Source organism: Schistocerca cancellata, chromosome 3 (genome assembly GCF_023864275.1).
Source record: "Schistocerca cancellata isolate TAMUIC-IGC-003103 chromosome 3, iqSchCanc2.1, whole genome shotgun sequence".
In the NCBI taxonomy this organism is placed as follows: Eukaryota; Metazoa; Arthropoda; class Insecta; order Orthoptera; family Acrididae; genus Schistocerca; species Schistocerca cancellata.
Window position 1 is genome coordinate 700,592,303 of NC_064628.1, and position 24,744 is coordinate 700,617,046.

Consider the following 24,744-nt stretch of genomic DNA (forward strand, 5'->3'; position numbering starts at 1 on the left):
AGAATAAAGTATCTGTAAGACACTTCTTTGGAGGTACAAATTTATCCACAGTTTTATCAATAATTATGTCTGTGGTAAGCTTTTTCACTCTGTCACATTTAGGAGATCCAATCCTACTGCCAGCCATCACTGCTTTGGACCAACCTGCCAGTGTGTTAATGACCTTAACTGAATGACAAATCCCTGCAGAAACATGTCGCAAACTGCCATTTCACAGTGATAGATCTCACTCCAAACATCATTATTCTCTGGAAATATGAAATTACAATGAAGTTGGTGAAGTCCTCGTTTGAAGTGGAATTAGCAAATTAAAAAACACAAATCTAGATTTCTCAATGTTGATCTACAAAACATATATAGCTATATGTACAATGGAATAAAAGCTTAAATGACTCAACGACCCCAGATTTGTTTCTACATGGATGATGCGAGATATATTGCAACTTATGTACTGCTCTCTCAATCATGAATGGAACAACAAAAGTACATGGTTTATCATTTGAGATCGGGTACAAGCTTGGGGTTGGATAGACAGAGGAAGAACACTTGCTCAGCCCTTTCAGAGGAATCACGAACTTACTCTCTCATGGGAGACATGCACGGCAGCACAATAACCCATCAACTATAACAAAATGTTTGAGGTTGGCAAGCAAGTCAAAGGCAAACACTAACAGTAGGACCACTGCATTATCTTCTCTCTACAAACTGTTCTGAAATGGAGAATTTCTCAGTAATTTGAAACAATGACATTATTATTTCATTAAAGAAGCAGCTGAAATTTTCAATCTTTCCACGTAAAAATGTTTTTTCTTGAGATTTTCCAGGCAACTACCACTGTCAAATGCAATACTATGTTTTATAATGTACCGCTTCCTACCATACATCAAAAACCTATTTCACTATATGGTAAAGTAGAACTGAGATGGTCTATGTACACCAATTAAAATTTCCTTCAACTGTTGTGCAATTATGCTCTGTAGTAAGATTTCCTGTGCTGCTGCCAAGGCTGAAAGCCTGTGGACTGCAATACAATAACTTCATCGACCCTCAAACAGAGAAAAACGCCAGTAGCAGGAGTATGCAAAACATTGCCCGAAGTTCTGAGTTTTGTAGGTATTCACTATTATCACATAGGTTCATGGGATTTAACAGTGGCAGTTTCAGAGTTAATTATTATCTAGTATTTGCATATAGAAAGCACAGCATTACTGCAGACTTGACAGCGAAATCCACCTGAAGAGGAGTTTACAGGTGATTAAATGTACTTAAGTTCAGAGATTAGCCCTACCTCCTCCATAACTTCCACCTCCACCTCCGTAACTGCTGCCACCGCCCCCACTTCCACCATAACCACCACTTCCACCACCAGATGGCTGGTTGTAACCACTGGACTGCTGGCTGTAATTGGGATACTGCACACCCCCACCACTTCCTCCTCCACTTCCACTTCCTGCACTGTCATAAGGGGGCGGCTGTGAACCATAGCCACCTTGCTGGTAACCACCTCCACCACTGCCTCCACCGCCTGGTTGGGAAGCCGGTCCTGAACCATATCCCCCTGATTGGTCATAAGACGGATAGCTGCCACCTGTAACATCATCAGATGCAGAAGCTACAAACTGTTCTCACCATCTGGGTGTATGAAAATTGTGCTAAGCTTTTATCTAAGTGGAATCAAATTACAAAGTGAATCAACTTCCAGGAAGAAACATGCAACTGAATTACTGCTCCTAATTAACAGAGGAACCCACATAACAGCCACAACTTTAAAAATGTTTTCATTCAATCCAATATGTCAGCAACAGGAAGTAAATTGAAAAGCTGGTGAGAATCCTGAAACACACCTCTGTCAGAGGAGTTTATTGTTCAAAGACTAATAATTTCACTGCCACGGAACTAAGGCAGTTACCAAGAAGTAAAATTTTTGCAACAGAGGAAGGGGTCACTGGAGCGATCTGTTTCTTAACACATGCAGAAAACCAGGAATGTGTCTGGTTCAAACAGTTTAACTCAATACTAACTGCACAACACAAATCTCCAACAAACACCACCTCCCACCAAAAAAGTGCAGACACAATGCACTGAAGACACACAAATCAACTAGTGGAAACAATTACAGGGACAAAATAAAAATGTGCTAATGCAAAAGCAACTGCAGAAATGATGGATTACCTGAAGCTTCTGACAGTGTTTCACCAACTCACAATCATAGTCATCTTTCAACCTAACAGATCTCTACAGACATCTATACTACAGTTCAAAGTTGCCACACCAAATTAATTGGTTTCGCCAACTTCCAAGCAAATAGCCATTTCGCAACCTAACCTAGACTTCGGGATATGCTATATAGTCTGTCAGCACAAACTATATTTCAAAAAGTAATACAAACACAAAAGACATATTATCCACATTTTATTGTCTTTCTGTATTCACACGTATGACTTCACATGACATCATTACATTACGGGACATCTGGGTATTGGTTAAGTTCAGCTGATCTGACATAACCAAACATCCTGGAACATTAATCACCTCATATTATTTACTGTGGAACCAATAATATCAAAGCGTATTGTTATGAATTCTGTCACTTCATATATGTTGTATGCTACAAGTAAAGTGAAGGCAATACAGATGTTTACATTAATATCATCATAAGATAAATTTTTTAGCATCTGAAAGTGGAAGTGAAGGCTATGTAATACAGCGGGCAAATAAAAAATGTTCAGAGGTAGCAGGTTTGTAAAGTTTCCTCACACAGCAATGTCCTTACAAAGATTTAAGATCTGAGGAACAGCAAATATTTATTTTCAGCAACTGGTTTCATGTCTAGCAATGTTTTGCAGCACCAACTCTGACTCCACGTGAAACCCTTTGTCCACTGTGTCTGTATACTATTCTAAAGGACAGGTATACAGCAATAAGTTGCAATCCCAATGGTTTTTCATTATTCTCACATATCCAGATTTTATGCTACATATAGCCACTCCATGCACTACATGTCACCATATGACTTTATTGGTGTACAGGCACCAGAAAACTTTTACATTTCATCTGCAGCAATTAATAGAAACACGAGATTATATCCATGAATGTTTACCCTAATTAAATTATTTTCTTATTCTGCAAACAGGTAAGAGACAACACCTCCATACCAGTACAGAGTAGCAACCACTTTTGTTAAATATTAAACCCATTCAGCAAACAATGAGTAAAGATTTCATGTGGTAAGTATTTGCAACACACTAGTTCATTGAGGCAGCTATTTCCATATCTTGTATGCCAATGTGATGACAAAATTGGGTCTGCTGACTGTACAGCATCATATTTGCCACATCAACCCTGTATCGTACCAGGTGGTTATAATTAATGTGCAGCTACTCACGGAGCTCCTATGTGGGTTGTAAGTATTGTATGACAGCAAGACTGTAGATATGCTAACACATTCATGGGGAACCCGTATCCAGTGGAAAAAATTAGTTCAAATTTTGAGCACCAGATGCATCTCAGGCATTGTTCACATCACATTTGTTTTGTGGATGCAGTATGTCATCAATGTCTCCAGTGGTCATATTGAACAAATTGTGTAGGTGCCAGTTAATAATAAAATTAACGTTATGTCTTTCTCACTTGTTTGACCTATTCTGCCCTCATCACATTCCTAATCAACTAGGTATGGAAACTTTTCTATACACCTCTTTCACATTCGCAGTGCCAGATTTGCACCTGGAGGCCAAAACTGGAACTAATTGTTTTCCAACATGAATCAGTTCCACCTTACCCAAACAGTATATCTACCAAGTTTTGCTGCCATTCAATAATTATAGCCCACACTGGACCTCTGTGAGTAGCTGCTCTTTAATTATAACCACCCTGAATTTTGAATCATTAGAAACCTACATGCCAGTTGTTTCTGTAAGAATAAGAGATACAACTAGCAGCACTTAATGGTCTTATTCAGAGAGTATGTAACCGCAAATATTGTTAATCAAGGTCCAAGAATATCAATCCTGTTCCCAGATACGTGAGTGGCTCGAAGTCTTCTTAAGTGATAGAACCCTGTACGTTGTCCTTGACAGTGAGTTCATTAGATACAAATGTATTGCCACGTTGCCCCATGGAAATGTGATTGGGGTATTCTTACTCTCTGTGTACATAAATGATATGGACATGGTAAGTGGCAATTTGCAACTGTTCACTGACAACACTGTGGTGCACGGGAAGATGATGTCGTTAAGGGACTGTAGGATGATTGACAGAATTTCTAATTTGTGTGACAAATGGCAGCTTGCTCTAAATGCAGCAACATGTAAGTTATTGTTGGTGAGTAGGAAAAACACTCTTGCAATGTTAGAATACAACATTACTACTGTGCTACTTGACAGTCACATTAATTATCTAAGTGTAACGTATCAAAGTGTTATGAAATGAATGAAGCACATAAGAAAGGTAGTAGGTAATGCAAATAGCAGACTTTGGTTTAGTGGAAGAATTTTAGAAAAATTTAGCTTATCTATAAAGGAGACAGTGTAAAAAACTCTAGTGTGACCCATTCTTGAGTATTGCTAGAGGTGTAGGAGATCCTATCAGGTCGACTAAAGGAAGAGATCAAAGAAATTCAGAGGTGGGATGCTGGATTTGTCACTGGTAGGTGTGACCAGCACACAAGTATTACAGAGAAGCTTTGTAAATTCAAATGGAAATCCCTAGAGGGAAGATGGCTTCTTTTTGCTAAGCACCATTGAGAAAATTTAAAGACCAGTATTTGTAGCCAGTTCAGAATGATTCTACATAATATTTCACACAAGGACCACAAAAGATAAGAGAAATCAGAGCTCATAAAGAGGCATATGGATAGTCTTATTTACTTGCTCCATTTGTTGGTGAAACAGAAAAGGAAATGAGAAATACAGTGATACTAGGTATCCTCAGACACACACTATGCAGTGGCTGCAGTGTACACATGCAGATGTAGAATTTTTTACAATTTTCAACAGTCAGATATTTTGCCGTATTTGTGTAAATTAGGAAAGAGCAGCAAACAATGCAAACCACATTTCTCAATTATCCTTTGCTCATAGCAAAGCACATGCAGATTGCCCAGGGATATAAAAATGACACAGACATCATGAATACTCTTAAAATCAGTTACACCCTGCCAAAAAAGTAACCAGGTGGGATAAAGATGTCAGTTAACTGTAAATAGCTAGTAGGATGTCACATTCATTTTAAATAAATCTTAAGATTTGTTCAACCTTATTCCACACTAACAAAAATCAAGGATTGAATAACAATATTATGAAAAGAATAGATTGCTACTCACCATATAGCGGAGATGTTGAGTGGCAGATAGGATAAAAAAAAGACTGTGGAACAAACAAATAAGCTTTCGGTCAACAAGCCTTTCATCAGAAGCATAGCCCCCCCCCCCCCCCCCCCCACAACAACAACAGACACTGTGGCCTCAGCAACCAGACTCTGTTGTATGAGTGAGTTGTATTTGTGCGAGTGTGTATGTGTATGTTGTCCAATTCTGATGAAGGCCTCTTTGGGTGAAAGGCTATTGTTTGACAGTCTTTCTGCTGTACCAATCTGCAACTCAACTTGTTCCACACTAATGATTACCACCAACATAATCACTTACCTACTACCTAGTTACAGGAGTAAGCATGTGCAGATTGTCATTAGGGGAGAAATATTGGTTAAAATCCTACAGCACTGATTTCATACGATCCAATATGGCAAGGGTTTCTATGGAATTACTTTGCTAATGGAAGGAAGGTTTCTTAGAGCATGCTGTAACTGGAGTTGAAACACGGCCCAATCACTCCACTCCAATTTAGGACTGAAGATATTGAGAATACAATGCAGGACATTGTCATCATAAATGGCTGGCAGTCATACTGACAATTATCCCCTTTTGTCTGAGTGGAATAAATGTCTTGCATAAGCTTCTAGCTCACTATAACGCTGGCAAAAATGAACAACCAACAACTGTGTGTGGTGTGCTCTGGATTCTCCAATTTGTAGGTCCTTTATTTCCTACCTAATATATTGAGAGACTGTATATAAGCAATTAATGAGATGTCTTAACCAAGTGCCCCATGTTCTTTGTGAAGCTCATAACCAAAAACGCACAACTGTCTTAAACATTCACAATCCCTGCCCTGTGACATGCTTCTATGCTCGAGTTCATGTTAAGTTGACCAGACACCTGCAGCAGGCTGGGTACGGTAGCTTTGCATCGCTCCCTCAACCAATAATGCAACATGGTTTTGTAAACACCTCTATGGCAATACCTCAGTGTTCTCACATATCTGCAGACAACTACTGCAGATTTTCCGGTTAAAAATATGCTTTCTCCTGGATGAAAATAAACTTTTTCCTTGTTAAGTAACAGTATACTTTTCCTCTGAACTGTAAAATTTATCAATCCTTTCAACGGTTGTGGTTTTACACACCAGTGTAAAATTTCCCAGTTTAGAAAACCAAACTCAGGGGAAAAACACATTTTGTAAAGATGTCTGATGTGCAGCAGCATGCCCACTGGATATTTTCGTATTACCGAAGTATAAATTCGAATGCCACCAAACACCGCATGTTACTTTCCAAAGGACTGAAATCGAGATAGCGATGCGCTTTTGTAAGCCAGTCGTAGCTCATGTCAAGCGATCTCACCAGCCAATGACAGCGGATATTCAGAACATAGGACACGTGATGTAGTCAGCCAATAGCAACATCACTTAAGTAGTGTGAACACACAAATAGGAAACAGTAATGGTTTAAATTAATATACATAGTGTTGCTACAAGAAAAGAAAAGCTTTCACCTATAATATTGGTCTCTTAAGATTAATAACCTGCAAGAGAAGTTAAGCTTTCACACATAATGTTGATCTTTTGTGTGTGTTACACAGGGTGTATACGTGGACAAGGAAAAAAATTCCCAGATTTCCCGGTTAAAAATACACTTTCTCCCAGGTGAAAATACACTTTTCAGTGTTAAGTTATTCCTCGGCACTGAAACTCATCAATCCTTTGAATGTTTATGATTTTATATACAGACGTAGAATTTCCCGGCACTTTAGAAAACGAAGCACGGGAGGGGGGACGAGACATGTTTTTTAAGACCCTTGATGTGCAGCAACATGTAAACTACATATGTTCGTATTACACAGGTATAAACTCGAATTCCGCCAAACAATGCATGTCACTTTCCGAAGCATTGAAATCCAGATTATGATGCACTTTTGTAGACCAGTCATAGCTCGTTCACATGATCTCGCCAGTTGATGACAGCACAGGACACATGATATGGTCAGCCAATAGTAAGATCACTCTTAAGTAGCGCAAACATACAAATACGAAAAGTTAATGGTTTAAATTAATATACATAGCATTCATATATAATACTGGTCTTGAAGGTTAATAAGCTGGAAGAGAAGTTAAGGTTCCACATATAATGTTGATTTTTTTTGCGCGTGATACACTTTAAGATAATCACTTGTGCCAGTAAATTTTTTAGCAATGACATAAATTTTATCTTCTGGGCTCGAAAATATTCTAAATGGTCGTCCTCAAAGACTGATTTTTGAATGAGAGTCAAACACACTGATTTATGAAATTCATTGGACATTCGCGCACAGAGTAGTTCATCTTGTGTAAAAGGAAATTTACTTTCAATTAAAGTAACACTTTTCAAACAATTCAGAATATTTTCCCACAACCTGTTACAAATAGATTCGTTTCAGCAGTTGCGCCAAATGACAGGCGTCACCGCACTTGCGCAGCTACAATGACGCAGGAAGCCTATACGTTCATACGTGTAAAACATTAATAGATCTTACATTATGTCATAAAAGAAACAAGACATTAGAGGATACCCCAAGAACATGGGAATTTTATGAACCGTACTAAAATGCATAATTAAGCTTAAAGTGCACATTCGTATGTCCAGATTCAGACATAAATTTTCTTGGGGTACCAGTACCGTATTATCTCATGTTTGGTTCTTTATTATGGCATGATGGCATACATGCTGGAAGATGAAAACGTGAACTTTAAATACAGCGAACAGTTGAAACTAGCCAATAGTGTGTAATTAAGCACTTCTTTTCAAATAAATTGATTGCCTCAGCAGAAAAGATTAATGGAAGTCAAATTTATTTAAAAACCGACAAAAATAACTTCATTGTTCTGCAATGCAATTAACGCTTGTCTGCCAGAAAGGTAGAAACAAAATAAAATCTGAAACTAATAACATATTTTAGCCTTCCGTAATTATGTGAATGTATCTTAATTCACTTGATAGCTCCTGACCACAGAAATCCATTTTGTTTCCATTTGACGAGAGAGCAATAAACAAAGTGGAAACAGCAAAATCACTTAATGTCAACACGGGTCACATGGAGACTGCCACCTCCCCACTACAACTCAGACTGCTCTGTGCATCAGGTCCGGATCAACAATATTTCCGAACCATGGCAGTATTAGTTTTAGTGCACGTCTTTCTGATGAGTCCGATACACAAAACATATGTTCGAGGGAATATAAGACATTTTCTTTGGTCTTAAGTGTGACGAAGTGCAGTGCCATGCCTCTTCACACAATTCTTCCATTGCACATCTCTGTATTTCGCTCTCTGGAATTTAAACGTTTAATATTCTGTAATGGGTGCCATCGAACTACGTTCAGGCCAGTGGAAATTGAAATGTCCTGTGGTGCCTCTCCTGCTCCCAGTTGGCCGGTTAGACATCCTGCCCCTCTTAAAAAAATCTCTCAATTAGTACTGGATGCGATTATTTGTAATCGGCAGAACAAGAACTCTTCAGAGAATCTGCAGTCTTTACTGCCTATTAGCTAATAACTTGCGGTTGTGTGTGACAAAATTAAATATAGGATACACAAAAAGATTGAAGACAAGAGACAAACAAGACAGTATACATTTCTTTAATCCTTAAGTCCTAGCTTTTTTTTCCCTCTCTAATCTTGCCACAGCTTTATATGACGTACTTTCCTTTCTGGGAAAGAATCTATTACCTCAAAGTTAGTCAACATTTTGCTACATGAAAAAACGAAATGTTATTCTCTAATACTACAAAAGCTGTTAATACAAATAGTACCCAAGACTGGTGTGGTTTCTCAGTCTGCTTGCCTGCCTAATGTTGCACCAATTGTTAAACACACCAAATAAACGAGACTATTTTGGTGCAAATGGTCATTTTTATAACATGACAGAACATAATTCACGAAGTGTCAATATCAAATGCCTATTGGGCCTCCTATAAGCAAAAAGTTTTATGTTAGGAAATAGTTTCACATTTCATTCATACTCTCTAGCTTCTGAAGCATGAAATCAAAAAGTAGTAGTACAAAATTTTTATATAAATTTGGAACCATTGTATTCTTCCGTAATTTGTGAGAGTCCCCGTTTCTTCTCCCTCGTTCTAACAATCTTGTCACTAATTCTGTAACTATTCCTGTCAGTGTCAAAACTTATTCTCTGGTTAACTTAACTAACACTGCCACAATCACCGTTTCAGTTATCCCGCATTTATTCTCCGTTTAGGCGTTATTACCTGTTTGTACAACGCGTTTTCCGCGCTACTCCCAGAATAGAACTTTAGCGGCTGCTAGCCGGGAACTATGTAACTGGCCCTTAGTAGTGTTGCAGACAGGCCAAAAATTTTCTGTCAAAGTTTCATTTACTTGAATACATGGAGAAGGCAATTCGTAATCTTTGTTGCTGTTATTCCTGTTAGTCGTTTATTTCCATTCTGCTAGTCTGAAACTATGGAATTTACTAATAATTATAACACAGATCATTTGCAAACCCAGTCAACCACATAAACAGCGATTGTCATTCATCCTTTCGGCTTTATTTGCTCAGCTCTTACAGACCCGTCCCCTTCAGTCTGCAGGAAAGTTTATTTCTAGATGCGACGGGGATTCCCCTAGCAGACACATCGTGTACACTGTGCGTGCATTCAAAAATCAACTTATGATTCATTCAGAAATCCAATTAGAATTTGATCAAAAATTAACAGGGATGTGATAGAGTAATTGACAGACCAATGTGCACTGGATGCTAGGCACTGTGAAACAATGTCTTTTTCCTCAGTAATATGAATTTGGCACCCCCCCCCCCCCCCCCACGAAACTGCCGCCTGGGACAGATACCCCAGTTTGCCCCCACCCCCTAGTTCCGGGCCTGTTGCAGATACGCGAATCTAGCCAGAAGCGGGAGAAGGTACCACTCATATGCGACTCATCTGCATGCGCATAAGCTCGCTCACAATCGCTCGAACGAATGTAATGCAAACAGTTGCGACGTCACACTCAGAAGAGACAATTTGTTTTTATGAAACATTGCATAGTCTTCCTAAAGCCTTTGACACATTTTTCTGTTGGCAGACGCTTGTATGAGCACTGTGTTTTATTCTTGTATATGGTGCATTTCCTCTGCAACTTAAGTTTTATTTTCCTTTTTTTCTCTTGTTCGTGTTTTATTGCTGCAGTATTATTCGGCAGTAGCGAGATACAGTAATATTCTTTGTTAGAGTATTGATTCTTACCAGTCAGTCACAAAAATTAACCAAAAACTAAAATGAAAAATTCCCGGAATTCTAAAATATTCCCGGGTTTTTCCCAGATCTCCCGGGTTGTGTACACCGTGTCTTATAGCATCTCAACTATTGCCATATGCTGGCTTAATCACTGATTTCCTTTACCAGCAATTCTAGAACACCTTTCTAACTTCACTTGGTAAGTCTGATTAAATATATGATGTTTCTGAACCCCCATGAAAGTTTCAATCTATACATTATACATCAGTTATCACAATGATGTTTTGTATTATTTACTAGCTGTTCACCTTCAGCAGTCTATGTTTTTGATGGCCAATGAAACTCCACTAAAAAGATTTCTACACAACCTTTTCAACCTATGCCTAACAATCCAAAGACAACTACAAAATGGTATAGTCTTAATTACAGTAACTACTGCTCTTAAGTACAGTACAAATAATATAACCAGTACTGATACATAAATTTTAGTAATCTTGGCTTACCTGATCCGTAATTTCCATAACCTTGCTGCTGACCACCTCCCCCACCACCACCCCCACCCCCACCACCCCAAGATCCTTGATTGCCGTATGCACCCTGGTCGTAACCTTGCCCAGGAGGTTGGTAGCCTGGAGCATTACCTCCACCTGCGGCAGGTGGAGGGGCAGCCTGTGTGTAGCCACCGTATGAGCCACCACCCCCATAGCCTCCGTATTCTGCACAAAGAAAGTGTTTTGTTTTAATAAGTACACATCCTTTTTCAAATATTCAGTATAATGACTTCATAATGTAAAAAAAGCAATGGACTATAAACTTACAAAGAGTGGAAATGGAAAATGTTTTTAGTTCAAAATCTGACATGCCGGAAGAAAAAAAATTATATGTATATTGTTTGCACATTAATGATTTGTAATCATTTGTATTCTTGATATCATTTAACTATGCTGCTCACCCCATCATCACAAAAAGTAAGATAAACTACAAAGTAAATACTTTATTAAGAACATTCTAAATGCCATACCAGGAAACTGACCAGTTCAAAGTGCCAATAAGAAAGTTTTACGAGTTGGTTCTTGTAAAGTACAGACATTCGACTTCTGACAGCTGTATATGAGTAACAGCGCTCTGTGTGAAAACAGTGGTCAGTTGCCATTTTCTTCTTTGCAAGAATCAATCTCGAAACACCAGTTTTCAACAAAACGGCGGAAAGTTTTTATCCAAGTGGTGTTAATACTAAAACATTATGTTTGACTATTTGTGATAATATAAAAATAATATAAGTACAGCAACACAGCATGCATTTGGTTTTTATTAGTACAACAGTAGTCAACAAAAACCACCCTCATGTCTCCGAGGCAAGCACGGTTTGGTGCACAAAGATCATGTGCCATCTGCTAATACCGGGTGGCACAGATAGAAGTAGTCTTTAAGTATAAAGGAAATGCAGTGAAATTACAGAAATGAAGAGCTGAAATGGATTGTTCGGATCACACAATTTCTGATATTTACATTTCATATATTGCAACCACACAGAAACTGGACACAGTTTGTTTTTACCTCTTCGAGGTCTCTAAGTTTGGTGCAATGTTCTGCTTCATTTGACGCAGCACAGTAACATACGTAATGAAAGGAAATTCAGCCCTTTAACATGCAAAGGTATCAGACCATAAGAAGTGCACCAATTAATTTTTCAGCAAATAATTTTCTTGAAAACGGGTGGTTAGTATCTCATAGTGGTTGGATCATCAGATTTTAGTGCAGTTTACAGCATTTGGTGAGCAGTAGTCACAACAAAGCTGTAATCAGCACACAATGCACAGAGCATGTCTGCAGCAGCGAAAGGTTTAACAATACGCTGAACAAACCATTTCAAATCCAAGAATAAAATCTGTTACCGATAGCTACTGGCACTGAAATAACATTAACAAAGCTCCAAACATCAATTCCTATAGGAAGCACCATGTAACAACACTCCACCAGACCAATCACACTAACACTATTTAAAAGCCAACCTGAAATATACACCAGAGAAAGCTACTACATAAATAAAGGCTACAAAACACCCTCTTCAAACACAGTAAATTTCAAGTACGCCCAATCAGGAAGTCACGTAAAACAATTACCAGGTTTGTCGCAAGTTTCCCCAAGTGAAATTCCCCAATTTTCAGACAAATTTTTTTCACCTGCAAATTTTGAGATCTCAAGTGTAAGTAAAAACGTAAGGCCTTGTGTATTTATCCCCATGCGAGCAAAAATCTTAAGTACTAACATCAACATCTTTTGTAATGAACTGTTTTTAGATGGAGAAAGCAAGTCAAATGGTATAAGCATTTCATTAAGACAACGGTTATTATTGTACGTCAATAAAACAACACACATTTGGTGACAAAAATACACTTTTCCTTGGAGTTGCAAGATGTGTGTAAAATACATTCACTGATTTCAGAAATAACCTCAGAAAAAAGTAGGCCTCTAGAAAGAAGTGTATATAAGGCAAGGAAGAGGTGTGCAAGCCAACACTATAGATGACCCCAATAAAATGTTGGTTCCACTATGTTCGTTTTTGTCAGTTATTAGCCACTGTGTTATGTCTTATTGTTTTACAGGTATTGTGCAATTTTTATTTTGAGAAATATGAGTATGTAGCGTACAAACCACCAGTGACTGTCAAAAGTTTCCTCTTATTTTCCATACTTTCTAAAATATTAAATTATTTTTGATGTGCCAAAATGTACTAGAACAAATAAAATGTCTATAAAACAACCCAGTGTACAATGTACTTGGTGGTGAAACAGTCGCAATTCCTGAAATCCATCGTCTGTAGCCTCTGGCCTGCAGTCCTGGGTCCTCGGATACACCACTAAAATCCGCTGCATTATGCCATACACAAACCGACCTGGACAGAGGCAGATTGGTGAGGGCTTGCACATTAGTGGGAAATGACAGGCTTCAGATCAGAAGGCCCAATCCATTAAAGATATCTACAGAAATGGCCTGCAGTGTTAGCCAGTCATGGAAGTCCAATCACGTGGCCAGCTATTCACGTCACAGACACCACGTTGATGAAACAAGTCCGCGGTGATCAACCCATGCAACAGATAACTTGCGCAAACACTCTAATAAGCAATACTAATGAGAATAGGTAGCAACTTATCGAAAAGATGATCGCTGAGCCAGCAATAGGCACACAGAAATGACCATCACACTCAACTAAATTTTCGGCCGCAGCCTTTGTCAGAAAACGAATATGTGTGCGCGCGCGCACACGCACACACACTCACAGTCACTCAGATAACTCATGCACACTGTCTAGCCACTGTCAACAACCTCCGAGAATCAGATTTTAACACATCACTCCTCAAGATCTCCCTGCCTCTCGTCGGCAGCTGCTATGCCAGTGGCAAGAAATGGTGGCAGCACTGACTGCAAGCTGTGGCGAATGGTAGGAAGGGGAGAAGCAATAAGAATGAGGGAGTAGGGAAGCAGCACACACACACACACACACACACACCTGCACCCAGCCAGCAACGATGCAATACATTTCAGTAAACAAACCATTTCATTTATATAGACAAAAACGAGATTTAAACAGTGTTTTTCTCAAATTTTCCAGATATTCCCAAATTTCCAGAACTTGTGCAGGGTGTATACGCGGACAAGGAAACAAAATTCCCAGATTTTTCCCTGATATCCCATTTCAAAAAATATACACTTTTTCCCGGGCGAAAATACACCTTTTCCGTACTAAGTGACAGTAGGTTTTCCATAGATTATTCCTTGCAACTGTAAAACTTATCAATCCTTCGAATGGTTAAAATTTTTGGAAATACTTATGATGAAGAAAAAGGAGAAGTTTTGGAAAGACTTTTGACGTGCAGCAACATATACGCTGCATATTTTCGTATTACGAAAGTATAAATTCGAATTGCAGCAAACACATGACGTTAGTTTCTGGAGCGTTGAAATCGAGATTGCGATGTCCTTTTGTAAGCCAGTCTTATCTCATGCCACGTGATTTCGCCAGCCGATGACAGCAGATATTCAGAGCATAAGACACATGTTGTAGTCAATCACTGTTACGTAGTGCAAACACACAAAGAGGAAAATTTATGGTTCACATTAATATACAGGGTATAGCAACAAGAACTGCTAAGCTTTCACATGTAATATTGATGTTTTTTTGCACACAAAAGTGCCACTAAATTTAAAATAGAGGCATACATGTCTGGTCTTCTGGGCTCGAAATTCTTGTAAGTGGCTGGTCTTCAAAGCGTTGAGTTTTAAACTCTCTGATTTAAGAAATCTATCCCACTTTCTCAAGCGTAACACGATTCATGTTGCATAAAAAGAAATTTACTTTGAAAGTGACGCTTTTCCCACCACCATTTCCGACACTATCCTGAGACTGTTCGAAATAAGTTCGATTAACAGTTGCCAGAGCGCACCAGAAAACAGGCGCTATTGTGCGTGAGCAGCTGCAGTGGTGTAGGAAGTCCGCTTATTCGTATGTATAAAGCACTAATAAAGTTTACATTACGCCATAAAAGAAACATGACAGAGGATACTCCAAGAGTATCAGAATTTCGTAACCATACTAAAATGCATAATTCGGCTTTAAGCGCACATTGGTTTTTCCAGATTCACAACGAAGTAGGTCCCATATGATCTACATCTACATAAGCTTTTCAGTACGGTTTTTGGGACGTAAATTTTCTGGGGGTACCAACAATGTACTAACTCATATTTGGTTCTTTATTATGGCATAATGCCATACCCGGCAGAAGATGAAAACGTGCACTTGAAATTCAGCAAACAGTTGGAACTAGCCAATACTGTGGAATGAAACACTTTGTTTGAAATAAATTGATTGCCTCAGCCAAAAAATTAATAAAGCCAAATTTCTTTAGCAAACTGACAAAAATAACTTCAGAGTTCTGCAAGGCAATTAATACTTGACTGCTAATAACTTGGAAATTAAATAAAATCAGGAAACTGAAACCAATAATATATGTTTGCCCTCTGCAATTACGTGAATGTACTTTAATTCACTTGGTAGCTACTGGCCACAGAAATCCGTTTTGTTCTCATTTGACGTGGGAGCTGTAAACAAAGAAGGAACAGCGAAATCACTTAACGCAGACATGGGTCACGTGGAGACTAACCCCCTCCCCACTACAACTCAACGCAGCTACAGCGCATGAGAAAATGTTTGTTGGCATCTGGCTGCTACTGCTGATATAGCTAACAGCCACACTTCAACTAGCAGGAAGCGAGAGAAGGTACTGCACTCAAACGCGAGTCAACTGTCCATGCGCATGAGCCCGCTGGCAACTGGTTAAACAAACCTAATGTACATAGTTGTGACATCACCCTCATAGAAAGCAGTTTATTGTTACGAAGTATTGCATAGTCTTCGCCCTAAGGCCTTTGACATGTTTTTGCTGTTTGCAGACGCTTGTGCGTGCACGGTGTTTTGTTATTGCAAATGGCACATTTCCTTTGCCACTAAAGTTTTATTATTTCTTCCCCTCTCGTTTATATTTTATTGCTGCAGTATCTTTCTCCAGTAGCTTTGCTAGCGAATCAATTTTTACCAGTTAATTTAACTGAAAACTGAAACAATGAAAAATTCCCGGGTTTTTCCCGGATCATATACAGCCTGTTGTGGCAACCCTGGTTACATAAGGGTCAAAGCTGATGATTAATACTGCACATTCCATTTGACCCAGCTATACTGTAGCATAAGATATGAAAGTACCTAAAAACTGTTTTCATGATTACTGAAATACCACTTCACAAAATTGATTTTCCAGAGTACTTCAAAGCATAACACAATCAAGGCGCAATGCCATATTCAGAAACACTGTTAAACAGCATCAAAATAACGAAACTAACCGAACGTTCGAACACAATCATATTGAAATTAGTATATGGATGTTCTGATCGGAATCTGTACCTTTCTTTCCAGAAGGTCAGATGTCATGCTTCAACTGAAATAACTTCGTGATTCTAATTTCTTCAGTGACTACGGTGAATCTTTCTCAAGGCTTGACCACTTTCTTATGTTGATATGTTGACTATGAAGGGGTGTAGAATTGTTGTATAACAAATGCACCTTCTTATCACTAAGATAAGATCAGTTATCATTTTATTTTGACATTCTAATTGCTCATGTTAGCTTCAAAGGTTATGATCTGTGTTACTTACTTTTTTGTTAAGTGAAAATAATGATTAAAATTGACGCACCTGACGCATTGTTTCCGTATGCAAAAATCCCAGTCCACAAATGAGCAATTAACTACTTTTGACTGCAAAAATTAAGATTTGCACACTTATGCGGTTTCTGATTTCACAGTCTCATACTTAACACAATTAGAAGCAACTAACATGAATGGAAATTAAGATGAAATACAAAGCTTGGGGAGAGGTGGGACAAGTTCTAAAAGTTGGCAACATTTGTACTTTGTGTCTGAAGATAACTGACCAGGAGTTGAACAATGCAGGAAAATTATACACGGAAGTGTGGCTGTATCAGTGTGCTGCTAGACTCTCATGCACCATGTAACTTAAAAATATGAAGTTGCATAATTTGTCTAACTCTTCAGGGAAAGCAGATAAACTGCTTAGGGATTAAAGGTGGTACCACCTGTGATAGACTTAATGGCACTACAGCTCCCTGTCATATTTTTTCCTACAATGAAGCAGCTGTATACTTTAAGATATTTTATTTTGAAAGCAACCAGGTTTGGCATTTCATTTTACCATCTTCAGGCCCCATAGGCTTCTATCTAAATAAACAACTTGCCATATAGGACAATAGATCACTGGATATCTTTAATTTTGTAAAATGTCAAAATTGATATTCTTAGCTCACTTTTGCACAAGAGTCTTCAGTAAAATCTTTTAAAACACTTCATCAGGTTCCAAACCATGAACTATTTGGTTTTGAAATGTGGGCATATAGGGAAGTAAAACTGAATGACAAGGTAGAGTCATTGTAAATGTGCCAAGATTCTGCTTAAACTAATACTGACATCTTTTATGTTCTACGATTGTTTAGAGCTTTCCAAGGAAGGTTAAATCAGAAGCTCTGATTAGGAAGTGAGTCAGAACTAAATTCAAAACAGGGGTGTCCTTTGCCACAACTTGTGATGACATTTCAGCCTGCTTTTATGCTATAACACAGGATAAAAGTGATTATAAACTTCAAAATTTAACTGTGTACTGCCAAGACACCACAGATCACAATAGTAAAATTGCTGCATAACAGCAGTAACACATGTCATTTATATGAACAATACAAGTTAAAGTTTTACACCACTATCATGTTATGCAAATTTTGGCGAAGTTCACAGCAGTCTGCCTGACTTATTTTTGGAATGGATTCATGTTAGAGAATTTTCGAGTAACTCTTTACTGTTCAAACCTCTCAATGTGCTAGTTTAATTCCAGTTCGAAGTACGGCACATTTTGGAGCTTGCATAGTTTGTGCGGAAGGTTTGTGTACTGATGAAAAATCGTATAAATCTATTGCTATGTGCCCATGGTCCATGGTGGCTTTTGCACTGCAGATTTCTTTTAATGTGAGAAAACCAGCATCTCCATTGCCATAGGGACATTGCCCAATAGCAGCTAAAGATAGGTTTCTTAACCCCAGATATTGATTAGGGCTTCTCTACACAGGATCCAAAGTTAAATGATACAATTCTTGAAGTGTCAGGCCAAAGGTAGAATAGGTTTCTTACAATCCCAAGCTTATGTTTACTTAAGGGTGGTTTAATTTTTTACAGGTTTCATAAATCTGCTGTATACTCTATTCAATATTACTTTAGTACTAACAGCTGGAACGGAAAGGGAGAAGGTCACGCCGGAGGCACGACTCGGATTCAGCCAATCCCGTGATGTCTGTAGCCGCAGACCAGCAGCCACGTACACCCTGAGATGCCAAATCTCAGTCCACAACACTATTGCTTGTGCCATGATTTAGTTGCAGTAAGTCTGTGATTGCTGCGTGCTGTGTTTGTTTCACTGCAGTTTAGGAGTTACCGTAATGTTTCTGTGACAGCTATTTGTTGTGTCTTATTTAACATCTCAGAAGAAAGTACATCAAAAGTTAGAAGTGGAAAAGTTCAACACCATTCTCGTGGACAGGGGGTTGCTTTACAAGGGCAGTATAGAGAAATGGTTTGTTCGTTAAGAGCTTACTTTGAGAGTGAAAAAATTAAATGGTGGCCCACTCTCCCTTAGCAAGGTGGTAGACAGAACAGCAGCAGCCCTGAATATCAACAAAAACACTGTCGTAAAAATTGGGAAGGAACTGTTTGAGACAGAAAAGGAGGTTGGAGACCCATCCAACATGATTCACTGGCTTGAGCGTCTTAACGTAAATGTATCGCATGACATTATAAAAGGTCGAGCTTATGGAAAAAGTAAATTTCCATAAACAGCAATTTCCAAAATATGAAGTCGACGAACTGTCAAAAAAAAAAGGGGGGGGGGGGGCTTACAATCTTCAGGCTTTCACCGTACCACTGCCACCTTCAACCCTATAGAGTTGATATGGGCCCAAATTAAAATTTACGTTGCCAGGAACAACCAAATATTTACACTCTCCACAGTAGAAGCACGCACTAAAGAAGCTATTACTCATATTACCTCCGAAGACTGGAAAAAAGCCGTCAGACACACACATAACATTATGGAAAGAGCATGGCAGGATGAAGGTGCTTTGGAGACTTCAGAGGAAGAGATGATTATCACTTTAAATGACAATAGTGCCAGCAGGAGACATCGACGGATCACCAATTTAGTACTGGAGGGCAGCGTGGAGGGTAAAAATCGCAGAGGGAGACCAAGAGATGAATACGCTAAGCAGATTCAGAAGGATGTAGGCTGCAGTAGGTACTGGGAGATGAAGAAGCTTGCATATTAAAAAATTAAATTTAGAAAAAAAGGGGGTGGACTGGAAATATAAGAAACTTCTGTTGATCAGAAGGGTGCTTCAATAAGCTTGATGCAACCAAATAGCCCAGAAAATTCATTTTACTGGCCATCAAAGGATGAAAGGTGCTGGGTTCCTAAATAGCACATTATTACAGTTATTCCAGCATCATCAGTGACATGGTCTGGCAGGCTGTACAGTTTTCTTCACAACAATCTACAGCACATTAATGAAACCCGTAAAAAATTCTAAGTACTTTAAGTAAATATAAACTTCAGATCAGAGGAAACCTTTTCTTGCTTTGACCTCTGATACCAAGCTTGGGATCCTGTGTAAAGAAACCATGAATAGGCTTTGGAAACTGGCTTACAGAAACCATGTGGCTGCTGCTGTACAGCTATGGGGCAAGGCCTCTATGGCGACGGACATGCTCGTTCTCACTTTGAAAGCCAACTCAAATTAAGCAATCACAAAACACACTATACTATAAACTGGAATTAAATAAGTGCATTAATAACATTGCACAATAAAGAATTGCTGAAAACTCTACATAACATGTATCATTTATCCTTTCAAAAACAAAAAGGCAGGGGGTCAAGAGACTGCTATGAGCTTCACCAAAATTTACACGATACTTGACAATTAAGTAAAATCTGACACAAACCTTAGCAATATGAGTGAAGTACCTATTTTTTTTTGGCTGACTTCGATTAAACTTATCCTTATGAAAGCTGCTCATGAAATATAGGTATGGAGCACTTCAAGTGTTCCTCAGCAAATAGAAAATGTGATAAGTAAGTGTACTAATAAAATGTTTCATTTCATTTGGGGCACTTAACTGTCCTTAAATTTTCATACCCCATTTCTTTGATTCCTGTCTGATGAGAGTTTGTATCAATTTTTACAGTCTCTTGGATTTTATTTCTTGGCTTAGCTGACCAACTTCATCCATACTAGGAAACAGTGTAATATACTGGTTAGTGTACCTGATCATGTTTAAGTATGCGACTGATTCATGACATTTTCTCAGGGCAGATTTCAAAGAACCGAGAATAAATAAAATGAAGGAAAGGCAACCATTCACCAATAGCTGACACACGTGGCACATTAAAGAACATGTAAACAGTATTCATACTAACTTTCTGTAGCAGAAGCACACATTCACACACACAACATACACCCAAATTTCACCAACGAAGTATAGGCTTATATGGTTTCACCTGCAACAATATAAGCGGTGCCACTAGGTTCCACCCTAATCACAACCTCGTAAACCTTGATATATTACAGAAAAAACAACAAATATGATGACGTTATAGGCCTAGCTGTTTGGGAAATACGAAAGCGTCCGATCCAACCCGTCTGCTTTGACCCATGACGTCACAAATATGGCGGAAACGACCATAAACAACAATTCCAATATGGCGGATATAAAAACGTTGCATACGTATCACAAAGACAAAAACACATAGAAAAACAACACACACAAAGGTTTCACAAGAAAAATCTGCTAACATTGATAGCAAACAAAGATAATAATAATAAACAAGTGGTACTCAAGGCCAGGCGGGGGGGGGGGGGGGGGGGGGGGGGGGTGCGACCCCCCCCGCAAAAAAAAAAAAAAAAAAAAAAAAAAAAAAAAAAAAAAAAAAAAAAACCTCCCAACCTAACCTCGTATTCAGGGCTACGCTACAGATCAATGTGTACGTCAATCAAAAGAAACAAATAAAAAAAAAAGAAAAAACAATATTGATTCATTAGACATAACGAGTAGCGACAAAACATATAGACCATAAAGATTGAACAATCTAATGGCAAACTGATAAAAGCCTCATAGACGACGTTAAAACAAAAAGTACAGTAAAAAGGTAAAGTATATATTACAGGCCCTAAAACTCCTACTAAGGTAACGTCAACGAGGCAACATCTACAAACACGCCACACTCACAAACCAAACTCTGCGCCGTAATGACGTCACACACCACAACACCCTTACGTCACGGGTCAAAGCCGACGCGTGAGATCGGATGTTTCTGTTGACCCGCTGTTTGTTGTTTGTTTCACTCATATGGGTTACCGGATCTCAAATGAGCCATATTCACAGAGCGGGGGGGGGGGGGGGGGGGGGTGTATTAGATTGTTTCTCACTGGCTACCATATACTATCACATATTTGGCTGTGAGTGACAAACGGTCAACAGTAGCACACAAAAAAAGCTACAACACCAGAAGTGCACTTTGGCTCATTTCTGCTTTGTTACCAAATAGTACACAATTTTATTTTTATTTTTTACAAAGACACTTAATTCTCCATGACTTACATAAATGCCCAGTAACATCGTCTACTACTTGAGATTTTGCTAGCTTTGAAACAGGAAAAGCTTACTAGTCTTGAAAATGAATCTTCGATTAGGGCAGGAGAAAAAGGACACCTCTGGTTAACTAGAACTGCTTTTTACAGTGTCTTTTTACACCATTAGCATACCACATTTGCCAAAGTAAGTGATGATGACACCTTAGTAAAGTTACAGAAATCACGGAAATACGGAAGCGTCCGATCTAACCCGTCGGCTTTGACCCATGACGTCACAAATATAGCGGAAACGACAATTCCAATATGGCGGATATAGAAACGTTGCATACGTATTACAAAGACAAAAACACATAGAAAATGAACACACACAAAGGTTTCACAAGAACAATCTGCTAACATTGATAGCAAACAAAGATAATAATAAACAAGTGGTACTCAAGGCCAGGCAGGGGGGGGCTGCGCCCCCCCCTGACCCCCCCCCCCCCCCCGCCAAAAAAAAACTCCCAACCTAACCTCGTATTCAGGGCTACGCTACAGATCAATGTGTAGGTCAATCAAAAGATAAAAAAAAGAAACAAATAAAAAAAAGAAGAAAACAATATTGATTCATTAGACATAACGAGTAGCGACAAAACATATAGACCATAAAGATTGAAATGACGTCACACACCACAACACCCTTACGTCACGGGTCAAAGCCGACGCGTGAGATCGGATGTTTCTGTTGACCCGAAATCACAACATCAAATGCAGTTTTCTTATTGCTTAAACAGTCTAGAACTGGGTCGACAGAAGCGTCCGATCCCACGCGTCGGCTTTGACCCGTGACGTAAGCGTGTTGTCTTGTTTGACGTCATGACGGCGTGGAGTTTGGTTTGAGTGTGGCTGTCTCCAGTTCTGTTTAATCTTATTTTATTTACTTTTCTGATCTGTTCGTTCTATCTCGTGAGATTATTTTAATTTAAAAACACTTATTACTTATTTTAATTATCTGTTTCCTCCAATTTCTGTTTTAGTTTATTATATTTATCTTTCTGATCTGTTCGTTCTATCCCGTGAGATTTTTTTTTAAAGACAAAAAACACTAATTGGCTACTGAAGCATCTTTATCTTCTATGGGTTGCAGGGGTTACGACCCCTGGGGAGGTGGGTGGGTATTATGCATGGCTGTCTTCAGTTACACGTTGTACCTACGCAAGGCGTCTAAATTTGTTTATATTTAGTTTGCCCCCACCCAAAACACCCCATTTCCCGCACTTGTCCCGTTAGTGTCATTAGGCTTCTTGTGGAAAGTGAGTGTGTGTGTGTGTGTGTGTTTTTTTTGTTTCTGCCATATTTGTGACGTCATGGGTCAAAGCAGACGGGCGGGATCGGACGCTTCCGTATTTCCCTAGAACTACCATGCGGCACCACACAAATATATTACTATCCAACATAACATAGCACACAAAGTACAAGACTACGTTATATAATATGCACTTGAAATCACTTCAATGTGCCTCAATAATCGAAAGTATTTTAGACAGAAAGGCCTTCAATTTGCCACTGAAGGTAATGTACATGCCTCCCTATATGTTGCAGCTAGAAATTTGCTGTCCCAAACCACATACACACAGTGAAACATTACAACCTTCCCTACATCTTTCTTACACGTTGGGTGACGAAAAGGATGCATGAAAAGATAAAACGTATGATCAAGTCTGTAAGACTATACCACTAATACATGGAAAGCCATTACTTCAAATACCTTTCGCCAAAACTTTTAATCATCTTGATAACAATCACCCAGCAAACTACTCATGACACAGGCTTTACGTTTTACTTACATCAATAACATACAAATAAATGGAAAATACGATTTACTTGCAAAATTATGAAAAATATGTCGGCAGTTTTACTCAATGAACCTGCAAAAATTACCAAGTCATCAAAATAAGTGAACTGTTTTCAAACGAACATATATCAGGAATAAGCGTACTTTTAAGAAAATACACAACTGTTAAAAATTGTATAGATTCGTTTCTTTTCGGGAACTACACCATCAATTTTCTCTCCCATAAACACAAAAAGTTCAACAAGCATTTGTTCTACTTGAAGGTGAACGGACACCACACCTTAATACCGGCTGTCTTGTTATTGATCATATTTAAATTTGGACAAAACTTTCCAGCAACCAGAAAAATATACAAACATTCCAGCGCAACTTTTAATTTACATCCTAATGTTAAATATACACAGAACTTCGTCCATTTTGTTGTAAAAGTATTTCGGAATACGTCGTTAACACAAGAACTTTAATACACACATTGCTAGTTTACCACATTCCACGCTTAGCAAAATATTTCTGAATGACATACAGATATAGAAAAATCTGTTCAAAGTAAATTTATCTAAATTTTATTGATGATCACATTTTACTTACGATTATCACCCATCTTTACAGAATGGCGTCCTTCCACAGGCGGGAAGCGTCAGTGTAAGGGCTTCACTTCATTAGTCTCTGACCGGAAGAAGCAAAGGGAATCGAAACCCTGTATCGAAATACTCGTAGAGTACAAATTTTCTGCTCAGTGGAAATACTAGAAGATACGCGATTTCTTCCTTCTGACATAGGGAATGTACTTAAAGATAGAAAAAAATGGACACACCATGAAGGAGTTACCAAATTGTTCACAAATTGATATTCATACAGGCATCGACGGAAAATGTAAAATTATGATCTTAGGAGGCCGATGGATCACTGGGCGATGCTGCAGCGTAATTTCACCATGTAGCTGGCAAGGATAGTAAACAGGGGACATGTCGATACGAGGGCTTTGAGCATTTCATTCCGTGTACTCAGCTGGACAGTAACTCGTAGATAGGCGCCTGAAAAATATTCGCAGATGTCAGCACTTGAGACAGGACATGTAGTTGGACTGAAAGA

General features: G+C 38.7%; 1 protein-coding gene across 3 annotated transcripts in view; it reads right to left on the reverse strand.

Annotated features, from left to right (window-relative positions):
* LOC126175691 (RNA-binding protein cabeza) overlaps window positions 1-24,392 on the reverse strand; it is a 66,491-nt gene extending 42,099 nt beyond the window's left edge. For all 3 annotated transcript variants that reach the window (XM_049922628.1, XM_049922627.1, XM_049922625.1), the window contains exons 1-3: window positions 24,241-24,392; window positions 11,068-11,280; window positions 1,289-1,588 (exon numbers count right to left, since the gene is read on the reverse strand). In XM_049922628.1, coding sequence (XP_049778585.1) covers window positions 1,289-1,588; window positions 11,068-11,268 — 501 coding nt within the window. In that variant the 5' untranslated portion in view covers window positions 11,269-11,280; window positions 24,241-24,392. The remainder of the gene's footprint in view (window positions 1-1,288; window positions 1,589-11,067; window positions 11,281-24,240) is intronic.
* Window positions 24,393-24,744: the final 352 nt, after the last annotated feature.